Source organism: Apteryx rowi, unplaced genomic scaffold (assembly GCF_003343035.1).
Source record: "Apteryx rowi isolate R43461 unplaced genomic scaffold, aptRow1 scaffold_257, whole genome shotgun sequence".
Taxonomy (NCBI): domain Eukaryota; kingdom Metazoa; phylum Chordata; class Aves; order Apterygiformes; family Apterygidae; genus Apteryx; species Apteryx rowi.
Window position 1 is genome coordinate 748,665 of NW_020448941.1, and position 26,675 is coordinate 775,339.

The 26,675-nt window shown below is 37.6% G+C and overlaps 1 protein-coding gene across 6 annotated transcripts in view; it reads left to right on the forward strand.

Moving 5' to 3' along the window:
- The window catches only part of CASK (calcium/calmodulin dependent serine protein kinase), a 237,354-nt gene extending 221,377 nt beyond the window's left edge, over positions 1-15,977 (forward strand). For all 6 annotated transcript variants that reach the window (XM_026067255.1, XM_026067256.1, XM_026067257.1 and 3 more), the window contains 5 exons: positions 3,795-3,875; positions 3,966-4,046; positions 6,340-6,542; positions 8,976-9,059; positions 15,206-15,977. In XM_026067255.1, the coding sequence (XP_025923040.1) occupies positions 3,795-3,875; positions 3,966-4,046; positions 6,340-6,542; positions 8,976-9,059; positions 15,206-15,382 (626 nt within the window). In that variant the 3' untranslated portion in view covers positions 15,383-15,977. The remainder of the gene's footprint in view (positions 1-3,794; positions 3,876-3,965; positions 4,047-6,339; positions 6,543-8,975; positions 9,060-15,205) is intronic.
- The last annotated feature ends 10,698 nt before the right edge of the window (positions 15,978-26,675 follow it).

Consider the following 26,675-nt stretch of genomic DNA (forward strand, 5'->3'; position numbering starts at 1 on the left):
AAGTCTTTGACAATACTGATTTTAAAGTATTATCAATTGTTGGCAGCATACATTCCCAAGACAGGCTGCTCCTCTCAGGTGTGCCTCTGTAACTGTTTGCGTGGCCATGCTATGAACTGGATTGAGGTTCTGATCTGGGCAAAAATCAACCCAATGAGAAACGTGGATTCTTTTTCTTTAGGGCAGACAATTTTTTTAATCCAGTTCACAGCACAGTGGGACTGAGTGTGGCGTGCTACAAAGGAATAAGCAAAGAGGATGGCCAGGGAAGGAGCAGGCAATGCATTAAGCTAGCTTTGTTCCTGAAGACACTGAACAGATTAAATCCCAGTCAGAGGAGGATAATTTGGACTTTTCTAGATTGACGTAGGAGGGACATTTTGAAATAGGTTGATGGCTCTTTGGCTTGCACAGTTTGCCTGCCTCAGTGCTTGCCTTTATCAGTGCTATTGTTCGTTTTTCATCAGAGCGCAATGTTTGCCAAAAATTAGAAACATGAACACAAAAAATTATCAGAATAGGTATAAAAGAAAGTAACTATTCTTTTTAGAATGCCATCTGACACTTCCCCTTTCCCCTAAAAAGTCAGAAGGTGAACCAAAGCACAGGCTGGAGTCAGAATTCCTCTTAGAAATGTTTATTCATCTTAGGGTCCATGAGGTATTATATGTGATGCCAGTAATGCTCCAGGGAATGAAGAAAAATGTAGGATATCAGGAGGTTCACTGAAATGTTCTAATGCTCACGTGAGTTCATTAACTAAGGTGGTACTGAATTTAGCTTCTCCAAAATGTCGTTTCACATATGGTATCATTAGCCATAAATACTACAACGCTGGTTTCTGCAAGCTTTCAGTGCATCTGTCTCAGAACTAAAAACTGATCTTTTCTTCTGTTGGATCCAAAATGAGTGTAATTARTTTGGACTGAGAAGTCTAATCCAGATGTCGTAATCTTGATCTCACAAGAAAGTAGAATTTATTTCTCCTAAATATTAGCATATGATTTATTAAATTGTTTAGCAATATGTAATGCATTTGGGGTCTTCTGTTACGTCTCTTAGGGATGAGATTGGACTGGGGTACTGAGAAATGAGYTGGTAAAACACTTTGCACTCAGTTAAGATTTCTGTGGCTAGCTAATGATTTGAGAGCTAAGGTCGTGGTATGGTATGTCCATGATGTTTCTGGAACTATAAAAGAGATTATTCTGCATATCAGATACAGTTTTTGAAGCCAAGAGGAAAATATTGGTGTTACTTTTTATAAATAAAAGTCAATATTTTCTCTTTTACAAAAAATATTCGTCATCACGCTTTTCTTCACTCCATATTTGGCCTTAGAGTATTGTATCCTTCCAGAGGCAATTTCACGATCGTATGTCTCAGCGTTCTAAAGTCTGTTTTAAACCAAAGCCCACAAAAAATATATATATTTTTTTCCATATTAGGTTCACTGACATTTTTATAAGTGCTCTAAAGACATACTGTAGTGAGATTTAGATATATTTTTTTATTTTACTGAAATGTTATTGCAGGACTTCATAAAAGAACACTCAAAGAGAACRTACTAGAACTATGCTTCATATTATGCTTAAACTAATGTAAAAAATTGCCAAGCTTATTTTATAAAATATGTTTATCATTTCTTAATGTGATTTATTTGCCTTGTGTTTAGACTATTGCATGGTAAAGTTTATTTTGTGCATATACTTTTTATTTTACTAATATATTACGAGCCATATCTCAATGACCCCTGTACATTTTTCATGCTGTCTTACTCCCAATGGCCTCTGTGCATGTAAGTAACCTGTCAAGTGACAATGCCTCTTTATTTGCTTCTTACTGTTTCCTTTCAAGAACTCCTTTTCTTTATTAGCTAGTAACACAGAAGCATTAACTGTTCAGTCTTTAAATGTGTCCTGTATTCCTCGTATCTTGTGTATAAGGAAAAAATAATGTTCCTTTTGTGTTTGAAAACCCTACAATCATTAGATATCTCCATGTAGACTGAGACATATCTTCTCCATGCTCCTGGCTTGTGATGAAGGCATTAATATGTATCATTTTTGTTGTTTGTTCCTGTTTGTATCTAACATAATGTGGTTTTGTTCAGGAAGAATATAAAGGGTTTTTTTGTTTGGTTTTTTTTTTGGTAATAGGAAAAGATACTTGCAGGGCTAGATGGTTAGAACGGTAGAACTGTTGAGCATTTGTAGATCTTTAGCTCCTTCTAATATGAAATGAACTTATTAGTTAATTTAAATACTGTGAAGTTGCCAAAAGGGCAGTAGGAAGAATTCTGTGTTTGCAGGTGTGTGGAATGGAAGAAAAATAGGACTAAATTTGCGCTCCAAAATGCATTGTAATATTTAGAGAAAGACTGAAAGAGATTTTTCTTCAGGTTGAAATTCAAAACGTTGCGAATGGACTGGGAAGTTTTCAGATCTATTATGTCAGTTGACTAATTTGTAGTTTGACCACAGTGAGAGTTGTACCTTTTCTCCGGGGTAAAAAGGCTGCAGTTGAATACAAAGTACAAAAAAAAACCCTGCCCTATAAAAAGGAATATATTGATTAAACCCTTTACCATATTTTCTTTCTTTAACTGGGAATACGCTGCAAAGAATGTGTGCTCTCTAGTAGGCTCCACAGTCTTAACGTCCCCTGRTCTTAGTGGCTGAAGACTTCTGGAGCAAGTGAACTGAAGTTCCCCCACTGCCTACTCAGAGGGGTTTTGGGGAGGGGGGAGAGGAGGAAGGAGGAACCCAGTCTCTTCCTGAAAGATGGACAGGATGTAGCTGAAGCAAATACACCAGCTCGGGGGCTGGAAACATTCAAAGATCCCATACATTAGATGCAGTCTCCTCTCCCTCCTTTTTACAGCAACGACAAATACCGAACTGGAAACTCTTGTTAGTTATTCTTCTTGTCACTCTTGCTGATTGCTATAATCTTTAAAAATATAATTAACTGCCTCCTAGCTTATTTTTTTTCATTAGAATTCTGCAGAAATAACCAAAAATGATGTGTTATTGGGCACAAGGAGAAACAAGCTGATTTTAATGAACAAAACTCGATTTGACAAACATTATATACCTTGGCAATTGACAATGGATTGATAAGCAGGATGGAATTCATACATTGCAGTTGAAATTATTTCTGAAATAATACTTATTTTTACAACAGTGGAGATTCTTTTATGTAATGTCAGCACTTTTCATTAAAACTTTTCATTCTGTCACAAGTTTTAAAAGCATGTGAATTTAACTAGCGCTTGTGTTTAAAGAGAACTCTAATTACAATTAATGTGGTAGTTGTTTTGAAGAAGAAATTTCGCAAAGAATTAGCCCTCTTCTTTATTCTTTCTCATAAATCTTATTCAAACACAGTTATGAAAGTATGCCCTACCTTTGTGTAAATAGATGTTCTCATATTGTATTCATGTTGGTCACTGTCTACAGATTTTTTTTTTTTTTTAGTATTGCTATCCCTTAGGAATGCAAACATGTGAATGGCATGCCTTTTTAGCTGATTTTTGTGGTCTGCTGAATACTGCATGAAAGGACATGCAAACTTTTCTGAGCATTTCAATTGCTTTGTTACTGCTTTTTAACAGTTTTTAAATGAACATTTTTGTTAAAATTGCTTAATAAAGTGGTTTCATTTTCCTTACTATATTACTTTGTATTGTAAATCTAACACTTGTGAATTTGTTAAATTTTAGCACAGTTAATTATCTCCCTTAATATGCCTTTTTCTCTTATCCCTGCGGGGGKTTTTTTTGTGTGTTTTAGTGTTCGATCAATTAGATCTCGTCACATATGAAGAAGTAGTAAAACTGCCAGCATTCAAAAGGAAAACACTAGTCTTACTAGGTAATTTTGARTTATTATTCTGAACATAACAGCTAGTTTTGAACCTCTTCTGGTGGCAAATTTATAATTCATTTTTGTGTTGTGGATTAGGTGCACATGGCGTTGGAAGAAGACACATAAAAAACACGCTCATCACAAAACACCCAGACAGATTTGCATACCCTATTCCTCGTAAGTAGCAATATTAAATGTAGTACAAAATTGTATGTAGCATCTTTGACAGCATACCCATTGTAGTATTACATATGGTCAGTTGTACTGAGATGAAGCTTATGTTAAGGAGGAGTGAAATGTGTTAGTGCTGGATATATTTCTTTTTTTCTTTTTTCAGAAGGAAGGGTAGTAAATAACACCACTTTTACGTTGAATATTTCGTAGTATTCACAAAGCTTCCTATTAAGCGTATTTCTCTCTTTTCCAAATGTCTGCTAATTTAGAATGAAGACTGAAACATTTTTTACGCATTTTCATCTTGCAAGTGCTAATTTTACTCTTACAGTTTAGTTAAAACAGGAACAGCTGTTAACTGAGGTTAAAAAGTGTGCATGGTTCCCATGAAAAGAAATATAAACTGAATTTAGAGGAAATCTTTATTAAGTGTACCATGCCTAAATGTTTTAAATCACTTTTCACAGCCCAGCCTTGAGGACTAGTAATATATTARAATAACTCCATGTTTCCAGACATGACAATAAGGAAAAAATGCAATTAACTTTGCTGCTTACAAGTGGGTTGTTAACAGGAGCACTGGAATGATTGCCCTTCGTGACGGTCTCTGCCAGTACCACTGTAGGAATTGCATATCCTAGTAAATGATCTGTTAGATGTGTACCCGTTTTCCTAAAACTAAGTATTCTGAAATGAGAGCATCTACCAGCTAAATCTGTCCACTCTATTTCAGGCTGTCTTCAGAAACACCATACATTGCTCAGAAATGACATTGATGGCCATTGCACATTAATTTAAATATTTTTATACCTTGTTAGTGCTTTACTTTAAAATTGCAGATGAGTGTTTTTTTCTAAGGATTTTGTGGCTGCTAAAAAGTATTGCTTTTAAGAATGTATCTGTAAACCTGTTTGGAGGAGGGAGAAGGGTTAGTCAGCTGCTGGTTTAAGCTCCCTGGACTCACTAAGGGGTCAGATGCCCCATGGCAAGCACAAGGAAAACAGAAAGAGCTAGTCCTTTTGGAAGCGGTAGCCATTAAATCACCTTAGCTGTAATGTGAAACTGCATTATATGCCACTCTACTGACTATATCTAGATACTAAAATCCTGAATTAGGCACTTAACAGTGTGGTGCCAAAAGTGTATGATGTACACTGCACCTATGTTATCCTGTATAGACAAGATTATATGGGGGTTAGGAACCCAGCTAATCTGTCCTCTATTACAAAGACCTAAAGGAAGAGTAATACATGTTTTACAATGTGTCTTTCACCCAAGCCTTCTCAGGTTGTGCTGCTGGAGGGGAAGCTATATGGGGTGAACCAGTTCTTTTGTCTTCAGACCCCTATTAAATGGACTCACCTATTCCTGCATTAGGTTCCTGCTCTGTGGAAGTACTTAAATTGCTTCTCCAATTACATAAGAAGACTAAAAAGACTTTACTGCAAATCCAGATGCAATTCAGGTGTTAAACATCAGTGTTAAATTTAGACACCTGTTTTAGACACCACCTGATCTCCAGTCCCACTCCAGAAGAGCGGTGGTCTCCTTTAAGTCCTGTGTCATATCTGCCAGACCTGTGTGGATGTATTAGGTATTTGAGGGCATTTAAAATAGCACTTTGAACTGATGTTTAGGGACCCAAAATACTCTCTTAGGTTAGATATCTAAAATAGATAATACAAATATCTTGCAGGTATTTTAAGTGTTAAGGGAATCTGACCTCTCTTTCACATGAGTCCAGGTAATTGAATTTATTCTCTCCAACTCTCAGGAATGGATTTTGACTGCATTTTCTGCATTCTTTCACAAGACCATGGAAGAAGAAGGCAGTGTTTGAGATAAGCTTTAGTTGAGTGTGGAATTTGGAGGCATGCTTAATGAAGAGAATATCTAGCTGCTGAAAACTTGTTCTTAAAGGTCATGTGCACACCTGACAGTAGTTAATTAAAAGGGTTAGTAGGCCATACAGCCTGTACCAGGTAGATCTGCAAAATAAATATATTCAGAAAGTAAATTATTGCTAAGTAACTTTCTAGTAAGTAATTTTTATACCTTGTTTGTGCTTTACTCTAAAATTGCAGGTGAGGTTTTATTTATGACACTTACAACGTTTTTACAACATATTTTTTACAACATTTGCATTCACAAGGGGAAAACCTCATAAGAATATAAATAAAGAAAACTAGACAAATGTTTTGACAAAAGAACAACATTTGAGGGAGATATAGCAGAAKGACCAACCAAAATGCCATATTTAAGCTTAATATTGCTTTTGTATTCTTTGAAATTTCAGACACAACCCGACCTCCAAAGAAAGATGAAGAGAATGGGAAAAATTACTACTTYGTATCACATGACCAAATGATGCAGGATATATCCAACAATGAATATTTGGAATATGGCAGCCATGAGGATGCAATGTATGGGACAAAACTGGAAACAATACGGAAGATCCATGAGCAGGGACTAATTGCAATACTTGATGTAGAACCTCAGGTAATTTATATAAAAATGGGACTCATCACAAATCCTTGAACCTTGTTTTATTGAGATACATCTAATTTTTTTCATAGATTGTATGCTATATAAGTCATGCATATAGCAATATGGGACAAAAGTCCCTGGAACACCGAGGTATCAATTTGTGAAGTAGACTTCTGCTAGTCATCGGGTTAGAAGAACATACAGCAGAAAAAGTTCATAGTTTAGCTTGGTAGAGGACTGCTATTACTTGAAAATCAACTTACTGTGTAAATTTTTAATGTATGAATCTTTTCTCCAGTGAAATGACTCAAAACAGCTGACTGTCAATGGCTGCCAACAGTAAGATTTTAGTATGTTGAAAATTTTCTCTTTTGATTCTGTATTATAGGGTAACCTCATTCTCTAACTGCCTCCTGGCTCCATATCAGAAAGTCTGTGGGGTCAATCACTGATGCTGATGCTGTTTGCAGAATGACCAGATCAGTCTGGTTACTTTATAGTCCTTAGTGTGTTACGGTATTATAGCTTTCTGAAAGAGGGAGGGAAGGGAAATCAGGAATTCAAGAAACATCAATAGTTTGTTCATTCATAATATAAAATCTTCAGTGGAATACTCTGATACATTTTCTTTGAAACACACATGTAGTCATGACTTTCAGTTCACAGGGATGTATTTATGTGTTTTCTAACTGAAATAAAAATATGAACAAATGCGATGCTTGTATTATTATAGCAGATTAAAGAAAATGGGAGGAAAGACAGACTGAAATAATTTGAAAGGTGATTGAGAGAAAAAGCAATTTAATTCATAAGAAAACTCTCTTTCCTGGAGTAACTGTTCTGTCTTGCCAACTACAAAGTAGGTCTGCAGGTTATCAAACACTGATCAAAATTAAAATTGTGACTAGTGTTGTCTCTTTAAATTTGCTCCTCTCTTTCTTCTGAGTGAGYGGATTCAAGAAATTAAAATTCTTTAGTAAGAATATCATAACAGAAATAAGATACCTGACTAAGTTATTCAGCACAATTCATATAGTATGCTGGTGTGGTACTGTTTTGAAAAAATAAAATCACACATTTAAGAGTTTTCAGGGAAAGGAACTTTTATGGTTTGTTCAAATGGAGCGGTTGTTAAAAGTGAACTGTTATGATAAACCTTTTTAACTTGCTTCTGTTACGCTCAGAAGCAGTGCAATTCTCAGGTGCCATTTTAATTCTTGACTGTAATATAATTTTTTACTTGTTATGGAAATGCAAGGTCACATGCAGTGATAAGCGCTAATTTTAGTCAAGCCAATTTACATTTGGTAACTGCTGCCTTTGCTACACTTCTCCAACACTTCTCTAGTAAACTTCTTTCTTAACCGTCTTCCTCCTGCATCAGTCTCAACTCTTTTAAGGCCATGGACCTATCCCTAGTTGTTTTACACCACTTGCCTGTTTTCAGTAAGGTATTTTTAGTTATGTGAGTTTCCTTGACTTTCACAGATGGAGTTCCTCTCTTTTGTTTAGAGGAGTTTGCATTGGTGATATCTATAGGTGGGTTTCAGGCAGCAGAGATGAAGACCTTTTCAGCTTGGGAACAAGATGGATGTAAAAAATAATAATAATAAAAAAGCCAAAAAAAGAAAATACTTTGGAGAGGGCAGGAAGTGGAAGGAGAAAAAGGAAGAAAAGGGGCTCTTAGCAGTCTTACTTTATATTATCCAGGCATTTGAGTTCAGCTGAGGTATGTTTACTTGCTGTTCTACACTTCAGTCTGACTTGGATCTGGAGCAAAGTTTCACTTACAGTAGCTCTTTGTGTCACTCATTAAATCATGACTGAGTCAGCTTACATTGAGAACTCTCATTCCTTTTGCAGAGATTTGGTTCAGAGGAGCTCTGTTCTGCATTTACTGCATTAGTGCTGTGCTTACTACCCTTTGTGCTTTTAAAAGCTTTGTACCTCTCATTTCACAATATTTTTGTTTGTTCCAGGAAAATAATAATAAAAACAGGTAGAATGAGTCAGACAAGAAAAAAATGAGATTCTAATCAACGTTTATTCTAAATAGTTCTTTTTTTTTTTCCCCACACCATTTTTGGCATTACTATGAATTTTTTTTTAACTAGCATTAACCATTCATTTTACATGTAAACAGAAGTCTGTACTCTGTCTATGGGAAGAACCTCTCTGAAAATGCTGAAGCCTCAACTGTCTTGAAAACTCTTAATAATCACTTTAATGACAAATGTACAGTTTGAACCCCCCGAAATCAGAATGATACTACAAGTGAAGTGTTTGCATTACTAGGTACTTGACTCCAGATCAATTAAAAACAAATACCAGCTTTTCTAAATCATGTTTTTTTATCTTTTGCCCTTGTGACTAAGCTTATTTCACATTGATTGGGGATTCTTCTAAAGTATCTGKTTTTTTTGTTTGTTTKTTTTTTTAACTTAGGCGCTGAAGGTCCTGAGAACTGCAGAGTTTGCTCCTTTTGTTGTTTTTATTGCTGCACCTACAATTACCCCAGGCATTAATGAGGTAAGACATGTTACAACCTAATGTCTTACCAGAGACAGAATTAAGGATGGGATTCCAATATGCAGATAAGAGTTTTCAATTGTTTCTTTGTCCGTAAATAGAGAGGCAGAAGGAAAGTTGCATAACAACATTATGAACTTGACTGAGATGTGTTTATCATTTAATGACTGATTTTTCTAATTCAAAATATGAGCTTCAAATTGGAGGATGTATGCTAAAAACACGTATTGTTTTATTTCGGTCTCTGCTCTAGCCAAAGGTTCCATTTTCAAATCCTTGACAAATAATTAACACAAATGACTCCATTGTGAGTCGTAGTGCTAACACCAGATTACAGCTGGCCTGAGCTTAAGAAATGAGTGTGCATGACTGTGCTGTCATTCCACTTTTATGCTGAAATATTTTTTCTGTACAGCATATATATTTCAGGAATAGACATTAATTTCAAAGACTGTTCTCTAAGAATTAGAAGTAAGCTTTGTCCAAAGGGATAGTTCCTTATGGAATAATGTTAAGTATTCATGCTGGTCCACAGCCTGAATTTCCACAGGCCCACATTTCCTACTTAGTTTTCATAGAGTATCCATTGATTTCAAGCAATTCAGGATTTAGGTCACATCAATGCAAATGATATTTATCCAAAAACTTCATCTGCTCAACTCTTTTTGAACCCTGCTACTAAGGTATTTAATTAATTGAATTTGACAGTGAACCTGTTCTAAATCTCCTTGATGTCTCATTGATCATGGGGGGGGAGTCATTGTGATCTTTGTCTCTAGAGCCTGTCTGTTTCTGTAGAAATTTAGGCACAACATGACAAATACGAAACCATGACATCACTGCAGAGGCTTGCAGGAAGATAAGGAATAGAATAGGCTTATATTTAAACACAGACACCCTAAATGATTCTGTTCTAATAATTCTGACTATTCTAATAGCTCACTGTTGCTGACAGGAGTGGTTCTCTCTAGCTTGCTTCTGGACCTGTACTGTCCACTTGTATGCACTGGCCATGGCACTTGCCAGATCCTTCGGGGAGCCACTTCAGCTCGAAAGTGGRTTTTTGTCAGTTTTCAAGCAGCTCGCAAAAGATCTGACAAGCACCAATGCCACAGCAGGCAGCGAAAGCGCATAGCCAGAAAGAGATGGGAGGGGGAAGAAGGATCTTTTCACTTCCATAGCAGTAAGTTATGTCATGTCACATCACTATGTCTTAGGAACCCACACCCCAGCTGTACTCTAATTCTAAAATTTTGTATTCTAGAACCCTATACTGAATTTGCCTTTGTGCAAGCAAATGGCTTAGCATCACTTAAAAAAAAAAAATCATTCTTAGATTGCATCAGACAACCAGTCTGCTTACAGCAGCACTAAGTAGGCCTAGGTTTTCTGTGGAATTATGTAATTGCTTGTGTGTGTTAATCCATACCTGTGTCTCAGCTCCCAAACAGTCTTATCCTTGGCCTCACTCATCTGCCAGTGGTACTTGCCTTTTAGTCTTCCAGCTGTAGAATAGAATAGAGAGAAATTTGGCACAGTCAATATAAGGGAGAAAATGTTCTCCACAGTACACTGAGAAGAGAAGTATACCTTTTTTTACTACTGGTGGGGAGATGTTTATTCATGGCAAAAAATATTAGCAAAATAAAGCGGTATTACATTCTAAATATTTAGGTTCATGCTTTAGAACTACGTCTTCTTTTTAAAAAGAAAAAAAGTTATAGTGATTAAAGTCTGTGTGCACACAGGGATTCACTCAGGCACATAGACTGCTGAACGTGGGCCACACTTATAAATCATCCTAGTTTATGAATCAGTTAAGCTGAAAGAAAGGATGGGGCAGAAACAGCAGTAGTAAGAGACCTTACCCCAATCCAGTGTCCTGTTTTCCAAGATTTACTGTACTGCATGAAGAGATAAGCAAATTATGTCTGTGTATTAGCAGCTTACGAGACAGCAAACATGATTCTAGAGTGCATGTTTATATTTCTCATTCATTCTTCCTTTCTGAAAGCTTCATATGCRTAATAAGTATCCCTTTCTGTTTATCCTCTTATCTTTGTTTATTTTACAAGCACCTTATGAAAACACTTCTGTAAATGACTGTCCTTTCCCTCCCATGTTTTTTCTTGAATTTCATCTTTGCTTTTTTTTTTCGTTTTCCTGCACTCGTACTAATTGTACATAGCTGCCAAAATGGTGCAGAAAATTGCCTGTAAGTACCAGCTAGGAGCTGATAAGGTAGTCCTAGTTATTTTAGTAGTTTTAGAATGTAGATATGCTTGTTCCTATTCAACATTACTTTCATTATTGAATAAAAATTTAATGTAATAAAAACCTTAGACATCTGTGCTAAAATATATGTAATAAGGATTATTTGCTAGTAAAAATGAACTAGAGAGTAAAATTTCTGCTCTTAGAACTGTACATTTGGGCTTCATGGTAACAGCAGTGCAAAGGCCTGATCTTAAAAAATATCTATCTTGAGACAATTTAGCCTGTCATAAAACACACAGAATATTCCAATATACACACAGTAGGATCACGTGGTAGGAGTTAGGAGACAAAATATTATGCTTTGTCGTTGAATATAGCATTGCACTATGAGCAGTTCTGCAGAGGACAAAACCAATTTAAGTCATGTRGGAAATCTCCCATAGCCTGCCCACCTGCCTCATTGCAAAGAAAACTTATATCAGTTTATCAGTGTGGTAAAGCAAAGAGAGGAGAGGGCACATTGGGAAACTCAGGAGTAATTCCTCTGTCCTCCAGATGTTTTTTTTCCCCCCACCTCACCTCCATTGGCCAGTCAGCAACGCAGAGGAACTGACAGGCTCCACTTCTGTGATCTAGATCTTCCCTGAGCCATGTGTAGCTTCTTCTCCCTTTTAGCTATGCTTCCTCCCTTCCTATAGCCATAGAGTAGAAAGGATTTTTCTTATGATGGTTGCAGTCCATCAGCTGTTTAAATCAAGGAGAATTTTTTGCTGTTGGAGCAAAATTGGCAAAGGCTTGATGGCATCTTAATACTTTGTTCACAATCTTAGAAGGGAGYATTAGTCCTTTGTGCCTTGGCTGTCGCAAATGGCAGCTATTGTCCAAGCTACTTTAAGGCAAACAAAAAAAAAAAAAGGAAAGAAGGGGGGGGGGGTTGGAAAGGACCTGTCAAAGATAGAAGAAACTGAAGATTTCACTGATGACCATTATGCATATAGGAGAGATTTCATGGATGAAAGTAATGTTTCGCTCCTTTCTATCCCAGCTATGGTGGAGAAGGAAAGAAGACTAGCAAAGTGAACRTAATTCTAGTGATAGGGAAGAAAGGTCTGTTCCAAATAATGGACACTCTGCAACTAAATCCACATATAAAATCTATTACATGAGAGCTGAGGGGAGAAGAAAAGACAGATACTCTGCTCCCAAATCTGAAATTAAAAATTGGCCATTCATTTGTCTGTCTTCAGTTATCTGAATATTTTGATAAATATCTTATTTCTTGACACTATTGAAAGCATGAATTCTGGAGAATATTCTTTAGGAGAATATTCTGTGTTCTTCACTATTCAAGATTTAATTAAGGAATTTTTAAAAATTAGAAGGAACTTACTACAGCATAAATTTTGAGGAAGTGTTAGCTTCACAGATGCATTTTGGCATTTAACTAATAGTCACACTTAAACTCTTAGCTAAGTCCAAAATTATTTTGAATGTACAAAAAGATATTCTATCACAGACACAGGTAAACTTTGACCCCAGAATAAAACAAAAAAACAAGAACTGTAATCTGCCTTCTTTCTAGAGAATTTGCAAAAGTTTGAGCTTGTTTGAGAGCTACTGCAATGGCCTATCCCAGATGTATTACTGCCCAAAGAGTATGGGACAGAAGTAATGTTTTATGTTTCCAACAGGCTTGGAAATTTAGATATTCTAAAATACAACCCACTTAGAATGCAGTAAAGTTGAATCTGGGAGCAACTAAGTCAGGAAAATATTAAAATCTAATGAATTTTTGAAACTCTTAGTTTTGTGACATCTAAGAGAGCAAGTTAAATATTAATATTTAAAGGGATTTTTCCTCTCATTCTTTTTTACCTACTCATTGTTTTTTTAAGCTGAGATAGCTGTAAGTTTTTCAGATTTCTATTCTGTCAATCACAGTAAGATAGATGCTTTAATGAGAAAAGTTCATACTCATACATGTTGTAGGTAAAGATGACACTGGAAAATCTGAATAGCGATTAGAGCTACATATGAGTGAAGAGTTCTAAGTCTTCATGGTTTCTTTCAGGCAATGCTAGTCTTGTGCCACAAGATTAAAACTCACTTAAAGGTACAATATGATTTTACTAGAACAGGCTTTAAAAATAAAATTAATCTTAATGAGATGTGTTTAAGGCACTAAAAGTATTCTGCTTGACAAGTGTGATTTTTTTTTTTTTTAAATAGGTTAATTTAAACAGAAAAGATTAGATCCTCAGCTGACATAAACTGTTGTCTATCTTTTGAAATCTCTGAAAAGTTGCCAGTTTACCTATCTAGGTTTTTGTCTCAGAGGCACTGTGCCATTTAAAATATTCCACAGAAATATTTAATATTAGTATTCATCCATATTGATCAATCTGAGAATAGCATAGAACAAATTTGAATGCACTCATATTTTGTACAGAAGCCCCAAGCATTGCTGCAGTTGCATATTGTTCCATAAAAGGAACATCCTGTATGCGTAAGTGCATGTGAAAAGCATTTGTGTGGCTTTGTTGAAATGGAATTTTTGGTTATTATCGAAAGAAGGTGACATTCCCTCCACATTTGGGGCTGCAGCTTCAGGAAACCAGCAGAACTGTGAACTGCTCCTCAGGAAGTGGTTGGTTTCATCGTATAGGGAAGGAGAACCGTCTCAGTGCAGGTTATTCCCTTCGGAGGACCTGAAAGCCACTGCTCCACATCTGCTTGTCAGTGTAATTACCAATACTTGGAAAGTTTAAYAGAAGGGTTTCTTATTAAGCAGATAAAATTCTGTTCCTAAAATAACTTCTTGTGAGAAGGGTTTCTGTGCTTCCTGCAGCCTAACGCTCTTCTTATAATCAAGAAGTGCATCCTTGTTGTTTGAACAAGTAAGGTAACCCTGTAAATACTACAGAGCAGCAATTCTGTTCATATGAATACTGTTCATATGTAGTTTTGCCCCAAACCAGGTGGGAAGGGAGAGAATTATTTATTCCTCTGGCTGTTTCAAAGTTCCTGAAAGCAGCAATCTGCAGAATATAGCAAATGATCTGTTGAGTTTCTAAGGGAATTTGCAAGAAGAGAATTCAAATTCATACTTCCTTATTGCTACAGAACCCTGGAAACAAGCTTTTGGCAATCTCTGTCTCTCTCAGAACCCCAGGCCCAGCCAGCAAAGCCCACTGCTGTAGCATTGCTGGCAATAAAGAATCAGGCAGAGCACCCACAAAATAGGATGCACGTGGTGCTGTAAGGAAATCCACACAAAACCATGAAAGTACGGAATTGATTGTCACTCTCCCTCTTGAGCTTGAATGGCACGGTTAGCGTTCAGAGTATCGCGCTATGAAACGTTAGGAAGGGCGTATTCTGAAATAGGAACTACGGTGTAGTGAGAGAGAGAGAGAGAGAGAGAAGTTCCTTAGCAGTAAATGATTTTAAAGGAAGTAAACCCTGAAGACTGATGTTGAACAGTAAAACATTACCAAAACTGGGAACAGCTGATATTTGCCAATATACCCCATCCTGTTTGTAGCATTCTTACCTGGACATAGGCCAAGCGGCTTGTATTTGTGCACTTTGTATGCTTTATTCTCTCTTGCTCTGTGTCTGTGCTGCTTTTCTAAGCTTCCATCCTGTGCCTTGCCTTTCTCATCCTAGACAAGTGTTTTGTCCCAAGTATTGTCAGTTAATGAATTGTGTTTGAATGTGAGTTTTGAGACAGAAATTGTGCTATTTCTTCCTRGTAATTTCCACAGAATTATGTAGGGGTTCTAACTCATCCACACGTACTTAAATCTTTTTTTTTCTTTCTTTTTGCCTGTTTTCTTCTCTGTAAGCAACAGCTAGAAAACTGTTGTGCGGGAACATGAAAGGATCCAACTTACCTCTCCCGTTTTCTTTTTCTGATTGTTGAATAGGACGAATCTCTTCAGCGCCTGCAAAAGGAGTCTGAAATCTTACAGAGAACATATGCACACTACTTTGATCTAACAATTATCAACAATGAAATTGATGAAACAATCAGGCACCTGGAGGAAGCCATTGAGCTTGTTTGTACAGCATCACAGTGGGTTCCCGTCTCCTGGGTCTATTAGGCTGGGCACCAGATATTTGGGGGGAAAAGGAAAAAAAAAAAAAAAAAAGAAAGAAAGAAAAAATCTTACCATTACTGGGAACCACCTCATACATGGAAAACCTCTTTGTTATTGACCTTGTGTCAACAGGTCTTGGCCCCTAGAGACTACCTAGATGTAGTGTGACCTAAATTTATAATTATTGTCATGTCCTAATAGATAGGAGGAGGGGAAAAAAAAATTAAACACTAATTTAAAGAGACAGTATCTTTTTTTTAATCATTTCTCCTAAACTTTAATAAAATGTATCTTTAAATATATGTATTATTCAGTCCTTTGGAATGTTATATTTTTGGAAATCATAGCTTTTTATTTCAAAGGCCCCTAAAAACTGCACAAAATAGATGCTGCTTTCTATAATCTATTTTAATAGTAATAATAATATGATTCTGTTACCTTAACTTGGGGGTGGAACACTACATTCTTTTTAGAGTCTGATTTTTATGGATTGGAATACTTTGCTCTCTTTTATTTATTTGAAATAATTAGTCTAGTGGTTACAAAACAAATTCATAAATTTTAAAGGCCTTTCTTTGCTTTTTTTTTTTTTTTTTTTTTTTTTTTTTTCCTATTTGCTTATTATCCTGTTATCTGGTCAGTCCTATAAACTCACATATTTTTGTGTAACATCCAGGTAATGTGATACTGTCTCTTTGAAGAACTCTGTAAAACTTTTGGAAATTTGAAATTGGGTCTTGACTCTTAATGCATGTGGACAGTCGCAAGCGTTCATGCCGTTGGTGTATCTGTGTTGAAAAAACTGTAATCTACAGCAAAGTACATTCCGTTCATGGGAAAACGTACCCAAGGGAATAAAGTAAAATATTATTCTGACTAAGTTGTAAACCTATGCACATCCCTTGCATTTTGGGCAACTTTATAAAAAAAATGATTTTTATTAATAATAATCATGTAGTGAAATGTGTTTGTAATTTTGTCTCAATTTAATTTGTTGTAAGGTGGGAGGGGGCAATTACTGGTTTCACCATTTCAGATCTGTGTTGTCTGAGAGTATTAACGTTTTAATTAAGTTTAAGCAAAGAAATGCTGATTTTTAATATGTATGTAATTGTTTTAAAATGCACACATTTTAAAAGAAAATAATGTGCAATGAAGAAACCAGTTCAGGCATTGCGATAAACTGACTATTCCAAAAGACTCATCTACAACAGCCCTGTAAATTCCTTTAAAAATGGTAATTAACTCTACAGTCTGACCAATTTTTTTTTTTTTTAAATATACTTCCTTTTATGTGTTCAAACAACAAGCTTTTGGGTCCTTCATTTCATCACAGATTTATTCAGGGAGTTTCAAGAACAAATCAGTGACTCTTACAGTGAGAAAATTTTTCTTAAAAATCTATTAACTGAAGGCCCTGGTAGGAATACAGTCTACAGCATATTCCAGGGGCTTTGCTTATGAGCACAGTTTGAACTAATTTGGAATTAGAGCAGAGCCAAGTAAGAAAATTTAACCATGTGCTAACCTTATGTTTTGTTTCCCTTCTTCATGCCCTCACTGGCCCAGATGGTTTATATTTCTTCTGAAAGTGGTTAACAGAAACAAGCGTTACCACTTCTTTTCAGGTGTCAGAAATACGATGCTCCTTAAAATGATTTATCTTAAAAGCTCAGTTGACTGCTCTATTGTATAGGATGAAGTTTAGCATTTGTACTATAATTATACAGTGCTCTTGAAGGGCTTATCCTCAAAGTTCAACTATCAGCTGTAATCGATCTACAGATTGTTTGTTGGTTGGGACCACTGCGTATATAGTCAGAAAATGTTCTCCCTGCTGAACCTTTGTCATACAGTGCATAGGTTGCTACTTCTCTCCTGCCTCCTTCTCCTGCAAATGAGGTGATCTAACCTCTATTCTTCTTGTCAAATCCGTAGGAAAACTCTAGGTCCAACTACACTTCCAAATCAGACAACTTGTTTATTCTGCAAAGCATTTGCAACACAACTCCCAGTYGGTAGTACAGAAGGGAGCTGAAGCCAAAGCTTTGCCCTAGGTACAGGACTCATTGATGCTACAAGGGGAATCACTGTGTGACTGAGTCCCAGAACAAGGATCTTACCCCAGCCCCTTGACTTCCTAGCCTGTGGAGTACTGACAACTAAAATAATGAGAAATTATCTTGTATAGACCAAGCATAAACAAGCCAGTGAATAAGGAGGAGCCTATCAGATTAATAGTAGCTGCTCATCTGTTCTGGATTTAGCCCCTTTAAAAGGGGATAGGTACAAACTGTGAACTATATAGTAACAGGTGTTTTTTCAAGTACTAGTGTTGTGTCTTTTTAGTTCTGGGTGAATCTTAGCAGGTGTTCTTGTAGATCAACTGTTGCAATGGTAGTATTAAACACTAGCTGAACTCATCGAAGTGACAGGTCAATTCACTTTCAAAACTACCTCTTTTCCCCGTAAAGCACAAAGATGAGAAGACCTACTGAAAATCAAGCAGTGGAGTGTTTCTGATGTTAGAAATACAAACTTCTTCTCCGGTAAGCGTTGGTATCTGATTTCAGTGACATGTTATGCATCTCAAATGTTTATGACATTAAACAGGTAAAGTAGTTTTGATAATTAGGGTATAGCCCACCATAAATGGTTTGACTACACACTTTTGACTCTGTTAATGTGAATTTCTTGAAGATTCTGTATATTCAGCCTGTAAGGAAAGAAAACTCATAGGCCCATGAGGGTGCTTCTGCCTTATGTAGATGAAAATAAGTAGTGATTTAATATAACTGATATGCTTTTCTTCTCTAAATTGAGTTATTCATTCTGTTAATATTACACAGTAAAAACTCTGACTTGGAGAGCTTTGGGTCTTATATTCTCACTGCATAACCCTTTATCAAAAGACAAAACCATAAAGCACATCAGTCAGTGTACTGTCCTGCCTCCTCTTTACCATAGACTGTTTTCCTTGTAAGAACCTTAGGTAGCAAAAAATTTACTTAGAATCCACCTAGGCTTTAAATACAACTAAACCATACAGCCCGGTTAACTCTGTGAACCAGTTGCAGCACAGTTCCGTAATCTGTGAAGCAAACCCAGAATTCCTTAGCCTGCCTGATCCATACCTCCCCTAACTCCTGCCCAAACACTTCTGATCTGTCTATATTACTTGTATGGTATATAGAAGGCAAAAAGCTGCTGTAAACTGAACTGGAAGTTTCCCTTGCRTGGGGAAGACTCATGCAGGTGCAGAGCTAACATTACGATTTTTTTAATAATTTCCAGTTGGAGAAGAGTCCTCCTAGTACTATAAATATCACTGCATAATTTAGAGCACCTCTTGGACTTCTCTAAATTTATGCTGAATGTGACCTCAGAARTGGCCCTGGGTTTGGGAAGAAACAAACATTTCTGTTTGCCCCTTTTATACTTTATTTTTGTACAGGGGCTCATAGATTTGTAAAGAAAACTTGATCTTATCAGTATGCTGCCTCTCAGTCTGACTGCCTGTGATTTCAAGGTGTTAAATTGGTCCAATAAATGTTCATTAACCTCTGCTTCCATTTACTTAATAAAAGTACACTAGGTTATTCAATGTCTCAGAGTGATAAGATTATTGTTTTGAAATGGTCACCTAGTTTAGACAATCCTGGCCACTGTCACGCAACTCATTTAAAAAGTATGCACTTATTCAAAGTCAGAAGGACRTTTGTGATCTCATCTCCAAAATTGAATTTGTCCATACATTTTAGCATTGKTTTTTTGGGTTTTTTTTTTTTGGTTTGGGTCAAGAAGGATGCTGTACCACCATCCTCTAAGCAAAAAGATCACTACTTACTTTAGAAACTGAGTTACCAAGGTTACTCAATTGATTTTGAAAGGACAGTTTAGGAGATGAGACATAACAGCCTGAGCAGCATTGAACTGGAGTGTATATTTTAAGAACTGGGTGCCAGAGCCATTAGGAAAAGTTAATCCATAGACTAACTTCCGTATTTGTTCCATTTTTATTCTATTCTATTTTATTTTATTCTTTTTTTATTTAAATCTTATTATTTCAGAATATTACTATTATTTGTATGAATACTTGGAAATATCGCTAAAGCTAACATTGCTTTTTGCAAGTCCAGATAGAAATATTTGATGCCAGCAGTTCTGGTCCTGTTCTGTTCCACTGACTGGTTCTTGATATCTTTAACAAAGGCAACTGGAACTTGATTTCARGTCTTAAAATACTCGGTAGAAGAGATTTTCTAAAAACCACAAGAAAATTACATTTCCAGATTGACTCAAGTGACAGTCATCTAATTATATAAGTTAAAGGGACAGAGTCTTAGCTAAAGGAGAGATCACAAAAAATCATCTTTATTTAAGGCATATTCATTTTCTTAATAAGCCACTCTAACTCATTTCTGTACTACTGTTAACAAGGTAAGAGACGATCCATAACTCTTACCAAAGAGACTGCTTCAAATTACGTCAAATACATATTAACTAAAATATCTTTGCACAACAGTAGCTCATCATAGTCAAGTGACGCCAAAGTAACTTCTTCCAAATGATTTACGTCTTATGTGCATACCATGAGGATGAGTGCACAAGCTTTTAAGTTAAAGCAGGGTGTATTTTTTCTAACAGTATAAAAATAAATACTAAGCAAGTTCCAACATTTAAATATTTACCATGCTTTTTTTCACCTATTGATAAGTACTGTTAGCACACCTAATAGTAAATTTTTACTTTCTTCCACATAAGTGATTCTTAGAGTCAGATGCAGTCTTCCGCTCCAATCCTGTGAAAGCTGTACTGAAACAAGTAAAGAAGCTTTTGACTTCTTATGATTTAGCCTGGGARTTAAAGGCTTTTAAAGCCTCTTTCCCAAACCTGTACATTACATAAATATTCTTATCTTGGAAATATGTCTCCCTTAACTGTAAACTCAGTTAAGATTTTAGAGAGTTAGTAAATTAATCTCAAACAACTTTTATGTAGTCTTAACCTTCTCTTTCTAAGAAAGAAAATAAAGGGTGTGTGTGTGTGTGTGTGTGTGTGCCCATGTATTCTGCTGTATCTCTTGGTAGCAACTGGCATGGGAAGATTAGTAACAAGCAAATTAAATTTGGGAACATCTCTATCATATGTCCTTATGACTAATATCTACCTTGAACTTGTTTTTGTTTCATATACATATTTCATACTGTATCCTCAAAACAGTTCATGTTGAGTATTAGCAAAGTAAAGCAATTGCAGATTTTCCCTGATCAGTAGCCACAGCTAATTTTTCCATCTGCATAAAGGAAATACCCATGGGGAAAGGAGGAATTTGCTTGTGTTTTTGACTGTAACTCATCTTGAAGCTGAAACATGAGTTGTTTTCTCTGTTGCCAGCCAGATGGAGTCTTTACTATCACCGTTTTTCACAAAATGGTCATGGTCGTATGGCAAGTCTTGTAAATAGGGGGGATAACATTAACTGTGCTGAATGCCATAGTTGYGAATGAGGGAATATATCACAAGCATGACTAGACTTTTAAAAGACACAGCAGAGCGGGGGGAACTCCATGGCCTTAACCCATGCCCAGATCTGCTATTGGACTAATTTGTTGAATGTATGAGAAGAAATTCCAATTGATGTGAAATAGCAAAATTGTCTTATACTGGGGTCCATGTTTGTGCAACTGTGGGGTGGGGGACAGCATCACACTTGGAAACTTGATTTTTAGGTATGTTTTCCTAACAGTTTGCAAACATGTCTTTCCCCTCTCTATTACTTTGTGTGCCTGTTACAAAAGGTCTTTGAATGATTTTCTCCATATTAACCAGGGGGAGATGAGAAAGAGCAAGTTATTGATAAACAGTTTTGTAGAATATTTTAATCAACTGTAAATACTATAAGTTGCAACAATTTTGCAGCACATAATATTAAGTACAAAAGAGTTCATCCTAGGCTTACACAGAAATTAATATTTTTTTAAGTCTTTTTCACACTCAGTCCTTTTTCACTAAATTCATCAATTTAGATGTTTAAGCATGTCCTTACTCTGTCCTATACCCATTTCTGTTTACCAAGGCGAATATAACAAAAGCGACAGCACTGTATCAAAAGCATAAATCAGTAAAGATTGATTTAATAAGTTGGTAAAAACTTCTAAAGTTATCCAGCAGGCAAAAGAGAATAAATTCCACAGTATTATTTTATATTAATTATGAAAACTTTCAAAACAGGCTTTTTTTCATTTAAAGGTAGGAAAAAATACATACACTGAACTCTGTAAAGCATAAAAAGCAAGATTTGTCTCAAAAACTCACAAGTAATCTGATCATGATGACTCTCCTGAAGTAAAATATTTTGTTTTTCACTGTTGCCTATCAAAATAAGCATTTCAGTCCAGCCTTCAGAGTATTTCTGAAGTTTCATGAGAGAAACTGGATAGAGACCTTGCTTCCATATCTCTGCTGCTTCCGGGAAAATACCTTGTTTCTTTTAGCAGCTTGAACAACTTCCCCTGCCTGGGTCTGCATCTGAAGGGGTTTAGTGCTGGCAGAGTGTAATTCAGTCTGGCAGGCTGAGGGTTCCACTTCAGCTGCATTATGTTGTCATGATGTGTGATTTTAAATTAGCAGGGCTTCAGGCACAGCACAAAAACCTTCAGCTTTCTTGTATGTTTCTTGATTCAGTGTTTTCCTACTGCCTGTTGTTTGGAGTACTCCTTCAGTGTGAGATTAATCCATTCAAGGCAATGAAAAGACTCCCAATAATTTCAAGCAGCTTTGATTTTGGTTCTAGCCTTGTGTTTTCACTGTTGTGTTTTCAACATACTTATCTGGTTTTGATCCTTAAAACAATTAATTTGAAAGTTGGAGATCAGTGGTGGTGTTGCTCTTCACTTTCTCATTCCTGCCCTCTGTCACATTTTTGCAACAGATGGGTTGCTTTGAAAGCTCTGGTGCTGTGTTGAGTGCTGTCCAATGCTTAGTCTTATGCTAAAAAGGATCTTTTAAGACCTAACCACAGGGACTGGATCCTCTCTACCTGAGTCTCACAAACTGTATTCTTGATTGCGGGGAGAAATCAGACATGAGGGAAGGGTATCACAGCTGCTATATAATGTTATATAGGAAGAAATCCTACAGACTCTCGGGGTCAGGGTTCAGTGATGGCTGTCTGCTGCCTCCTGAAAGAGAGTCTGACCTTGTCCATGGCAGACAAATCTTAACAGCTTCTGTACAGGGAAGTTTGCATTCCCTGGGGATATCTTTGGGGAAACCRGCATGGCTGAGAGCAGAGCCCCCTTAACACTGGTCACAAGACTATTGGAGCAGAGAAGAGCTTTGAGAATTTTGRCCTCAATCTCCAGCAACGGTCAGTGGTAAGTTGTTAGAGGCAGCATTGTATTCCAACAAAAGCGTGAAACTTCAACTGCTACGGACAATGCTCTGCTAAAATAAAATTAGGCATCTGTTTGGATACCAGAGATTAGAAACAAGGTGATTGTAAATTGCGGGTTCAATCTACAGAGCAAGGCAGAGTTTAAACTGAAACTAATTCTCAGGTTTTTTGTCTTTTATCATTTGACAGTCCCTGAATCTTAATTAAATAATCTACATGCTCTCTTGAAGAGTTCATACCCAACCAGACAGCTTCATATTGTATCTGTTGATATAAATTATACAGCAGGATTAAACCAACAAAGAGAAAGGTAGGCTGCCTGCAGAGAAGATAAAATACAGTGGTTCAATGGAGCAGCAGACTGGGAATCGTGAGAGCTGGCATCTGTGTTTGACTCCCATATTCATCTGCTGGGCAACACGGGGTAAGTCACTTCACCTCTCTCTCCCTACATTTCCTCTCCTGCCTTGTCACTTGTTATCTATTTAGATTGTAAGCTATGTGCATAAGGAACTGACACTCACTATGTTTGTAGAGTATCAAGCATAGGAGAGGCTGCTAGGCAGCACCGGGATACCAGTAATAATAATTCTTCTGGTACTTAAAACTGACCATTAGGCTGAACATTTGTGATGAGAGACATTTGCAGGCATGCCCCAAATAAAGTGACTTGGGGTTTGGTAGGAATTTTTACCCCATCGCAGTAACATTCACTGTTCCATCCAATCTGGATTTAAGTAGGTGCTGTAAAGACAGGCGTAGGCCCACAGTCTGCCCAGAAGACAGGCACAATTCCGCAGTGAGATGTATGAAGGATGTAAGTATTCAAATCCTCACAAACTCCTGACTCTATTCAAGGTGCTTCACAGACTAGGTTTTTTTAATATACAACTGCCCTGGCAGTATACTGTTTAAGGTCATCCATTGACTGAAGACAGAAAACTGAGAAATTCCCTGAGCTAGTGAAGGGGAGCAGGATTCCCTTGGCCAGGGTAGGGTGCTCACTAGGGGAGATTTCCTTTTGCCAAGACAGCGGCTCATATAGCTGAAAATTCTGGGCAGTCTGTGGGATGTAGGTAACTTTATAGCTGTTTGCTTGCAGCAATTCATGTTTTACTTTATTTCAACTTTATTTCAAGAGCAGACATTTCATATAGTGGTAACTGACTGAAAATAGTTGGTGGTCTCTTTTACTCATTTACTTTTTCAGAGAGGATTTGAACAATATTAGTCAATTAGATTAGATCTAAATAAATTAATAGGCAAATACTGCAGTCCTGATAGACAGGGAGATGACACAGATCCTTAGGAGTGGGATGCAAAATTGCTCTCTCTGCTCCACTGACCTTGGGGCCAGRTGTGTCCTTGGGTGTCGCAGTGTCCAAAATTGTGAGTCACTTAAAATGGTTGTCCTCAGTGCCTGGAGGACCCACCAACAGACAAGGCTTAAGCAGAGAACAGGGAAACTCRGCTTGGCTGTTTAAAGTGACAACTACAAGGAAGAAAGTGCAAGAGCCCTCTGAACCAAAGTAGACTTCCATGTCCCCTCTGATGAACAGTCGTGCTGCCCTGTGGCACAGAGCAGAGCTGTTTTGGTCTCTAAAACAAAGCTTAAATTCGGTTAGTATTTGTGGCCAGTTGTATCCCACACTGTCTGTGGTCTGTGCAGCATTAGTTAATTGGCTTGYTAACAGCCACTTTCAAATGAGACAAAGTTTTGCAGCTCTGACAAGATTTACCATCTTCTAGGTCTCTCCTTCTAAACTAAGCCAGTCTTCTCAGCCTTGGCTAATGAGAAATCTTAGTCCTGTAACTAATCTCATTTACTTCTGTCACAAAACTTTTTCTGCTGTGYCTTTTCCTAGGTGCCAAGACCTAAGCTGAACATATTCCAGATGAGGATGTACTACTAAAAGGCGTGATAGTTTATTGCATTATAATTTGGTATTTCTCCTATCCCAGTCTTTATCACTTAGTGTTTGGTTTGGTTTATGACAGTTGTTCTACCTGCTTGTTACAGCAGTTTTCCGGTCTGTCTTTCCTCCAAAGCCCAGCTATGCCTGTGAACGGTTTGTGTTGTGTCTTCCAAGATGTATTACCTTACATTTGTCAACACCTATTTTATTTGCCATAATGCCCCAAATTACCTGGCTTTCAGGTAATTTGGAATTCATCCAGGCTTACTAGGGCTTGCCGTCCTAAAGAAAGATATTTCACCTGCAAATTTCACTGCTACTATCATCTCATTGCAAGTTTATCATGTATTTCTACTTTGTTTTCTGTCTCTTTGCCAGGCCCCACATCAAGAAAGTGCCTGTTCACATAGTTACTCATATATATCCTCTTGTCATGGCACACTGAGACCCAGTCATTCAATGTGGTGAGGAATTACTACTCTCAACTTCATCCCAGTTTATAGGCACGCAGCTAGTTGTCCTTTGTTAGTGATTTATCACACTTGTCCATTTGTTTACTCCTGGCCCTGTGCACTCAGCTTTATTTTCATGATCAGAAATCCAGAAGTAAAACCCTACTGAGCTACATGCATGCGCAACAGTTTGCTGCAAGTTCAGCAGCCCCTCACCCCACTTGGCACTCAGTGTTTCCTTGCTTGCAGCATCCCTCTGTCGAATACAACAGAGACTTGGCACTGTGGCAGCTACTGTAAAGATGGCATTTTCTTGTGTATCAACAGGCATCGTCATTATTTTCCTCTTTCCAGAAGCACATCTCACCTGCTGAGTCTGTTGAGTCACCATGCCGCTGCTGAACCTGGAGTGTCAACAGGAAAATGAAAGTCTCTTGAAATACCTTTCATGTTCTTGCCAGCTTGAAAGCCCATCACACTGGAGTAAACAACACATGAAACCAGGGTAAGTATAGTTCTAGCTTGCTCCTCTCCTGAGTGTAAGAGTATATCATAAAACATGCAGGGCCAAGAGTCCTTCATGAATTATAAGCCCATTTTTCTCATAGTAACAAAAATCAGTGTCTGTGCAGGACTACGGTATACATGTCCTTTCTGTAGCTAATAAGTTACATTTCATAGGAAGACACCTTATATAAAGTTTCATATGACTGAGGCAAATACAAGTTCCTTGTAATCTCCCCAGCGGGACTGTGTGCCTCCCCAGCCTGCCCTGGCTGGGTGGCAAAGCTAAAGCCCTGTGTCTGCAGATAGAGAGCAGCCTTGCCTGTGAGTCAGCCTGCAGTCTAAGCAAAACAGAAATAAAAAAATAAAACTGTTACTTGAAAATTAATGCCTGCAATCCATGTCCTCTCAGCTACAGGCATGTCACAGCAGAATCCCACTTTGCTTGTCCAGAGCTAGAGCAAGCGCCTGCCAGATGCAGACTGCACCGCCTGTACTTCACTGCCTGTCTTCTGCTGTCCCTTCTGCCACCAGCTCATGCCCTGGGCAGCCACGAGGGCTGTGAGCATCCAGGAGGGCGGTGAGGCGCAAGGCGAAGGGGACGCAAGCAGCGGTGCCTATAAATGGCCTAGGAGCAGGGTGTCGAGAGCCAAGGGGAGCGAGCAATGAGAGCAGCTCTATTTGGTGGAGGGAGGCTGCGGGGAGGCAAAGCCAGCTCTCGGCAGCACAGGAGCCAGCCCGTGGAGCCATGCCCAAGGGAGCCCTCGCTGCCACACTCTGCCTGGGCCCTGACACAGCCTGTTGTGCAAATACCAGTGCCCAGGAGCCAGGGAGAACAGGACCCACTCCCCATGACCTCCATCTCCTACAGCACAGCTCAGGGCTGTGCTGGATTAAGAGGCCACGCAGCCACAGCTTGCATACAAGCTCTGTGTCCTTGCTCAAAATTGCCTTCCTCATTTCTCATGAGACTTGGGCAAAACTTAATAATTTGACCCTGCTCTGSCTGAAGCCAGATAACTCTG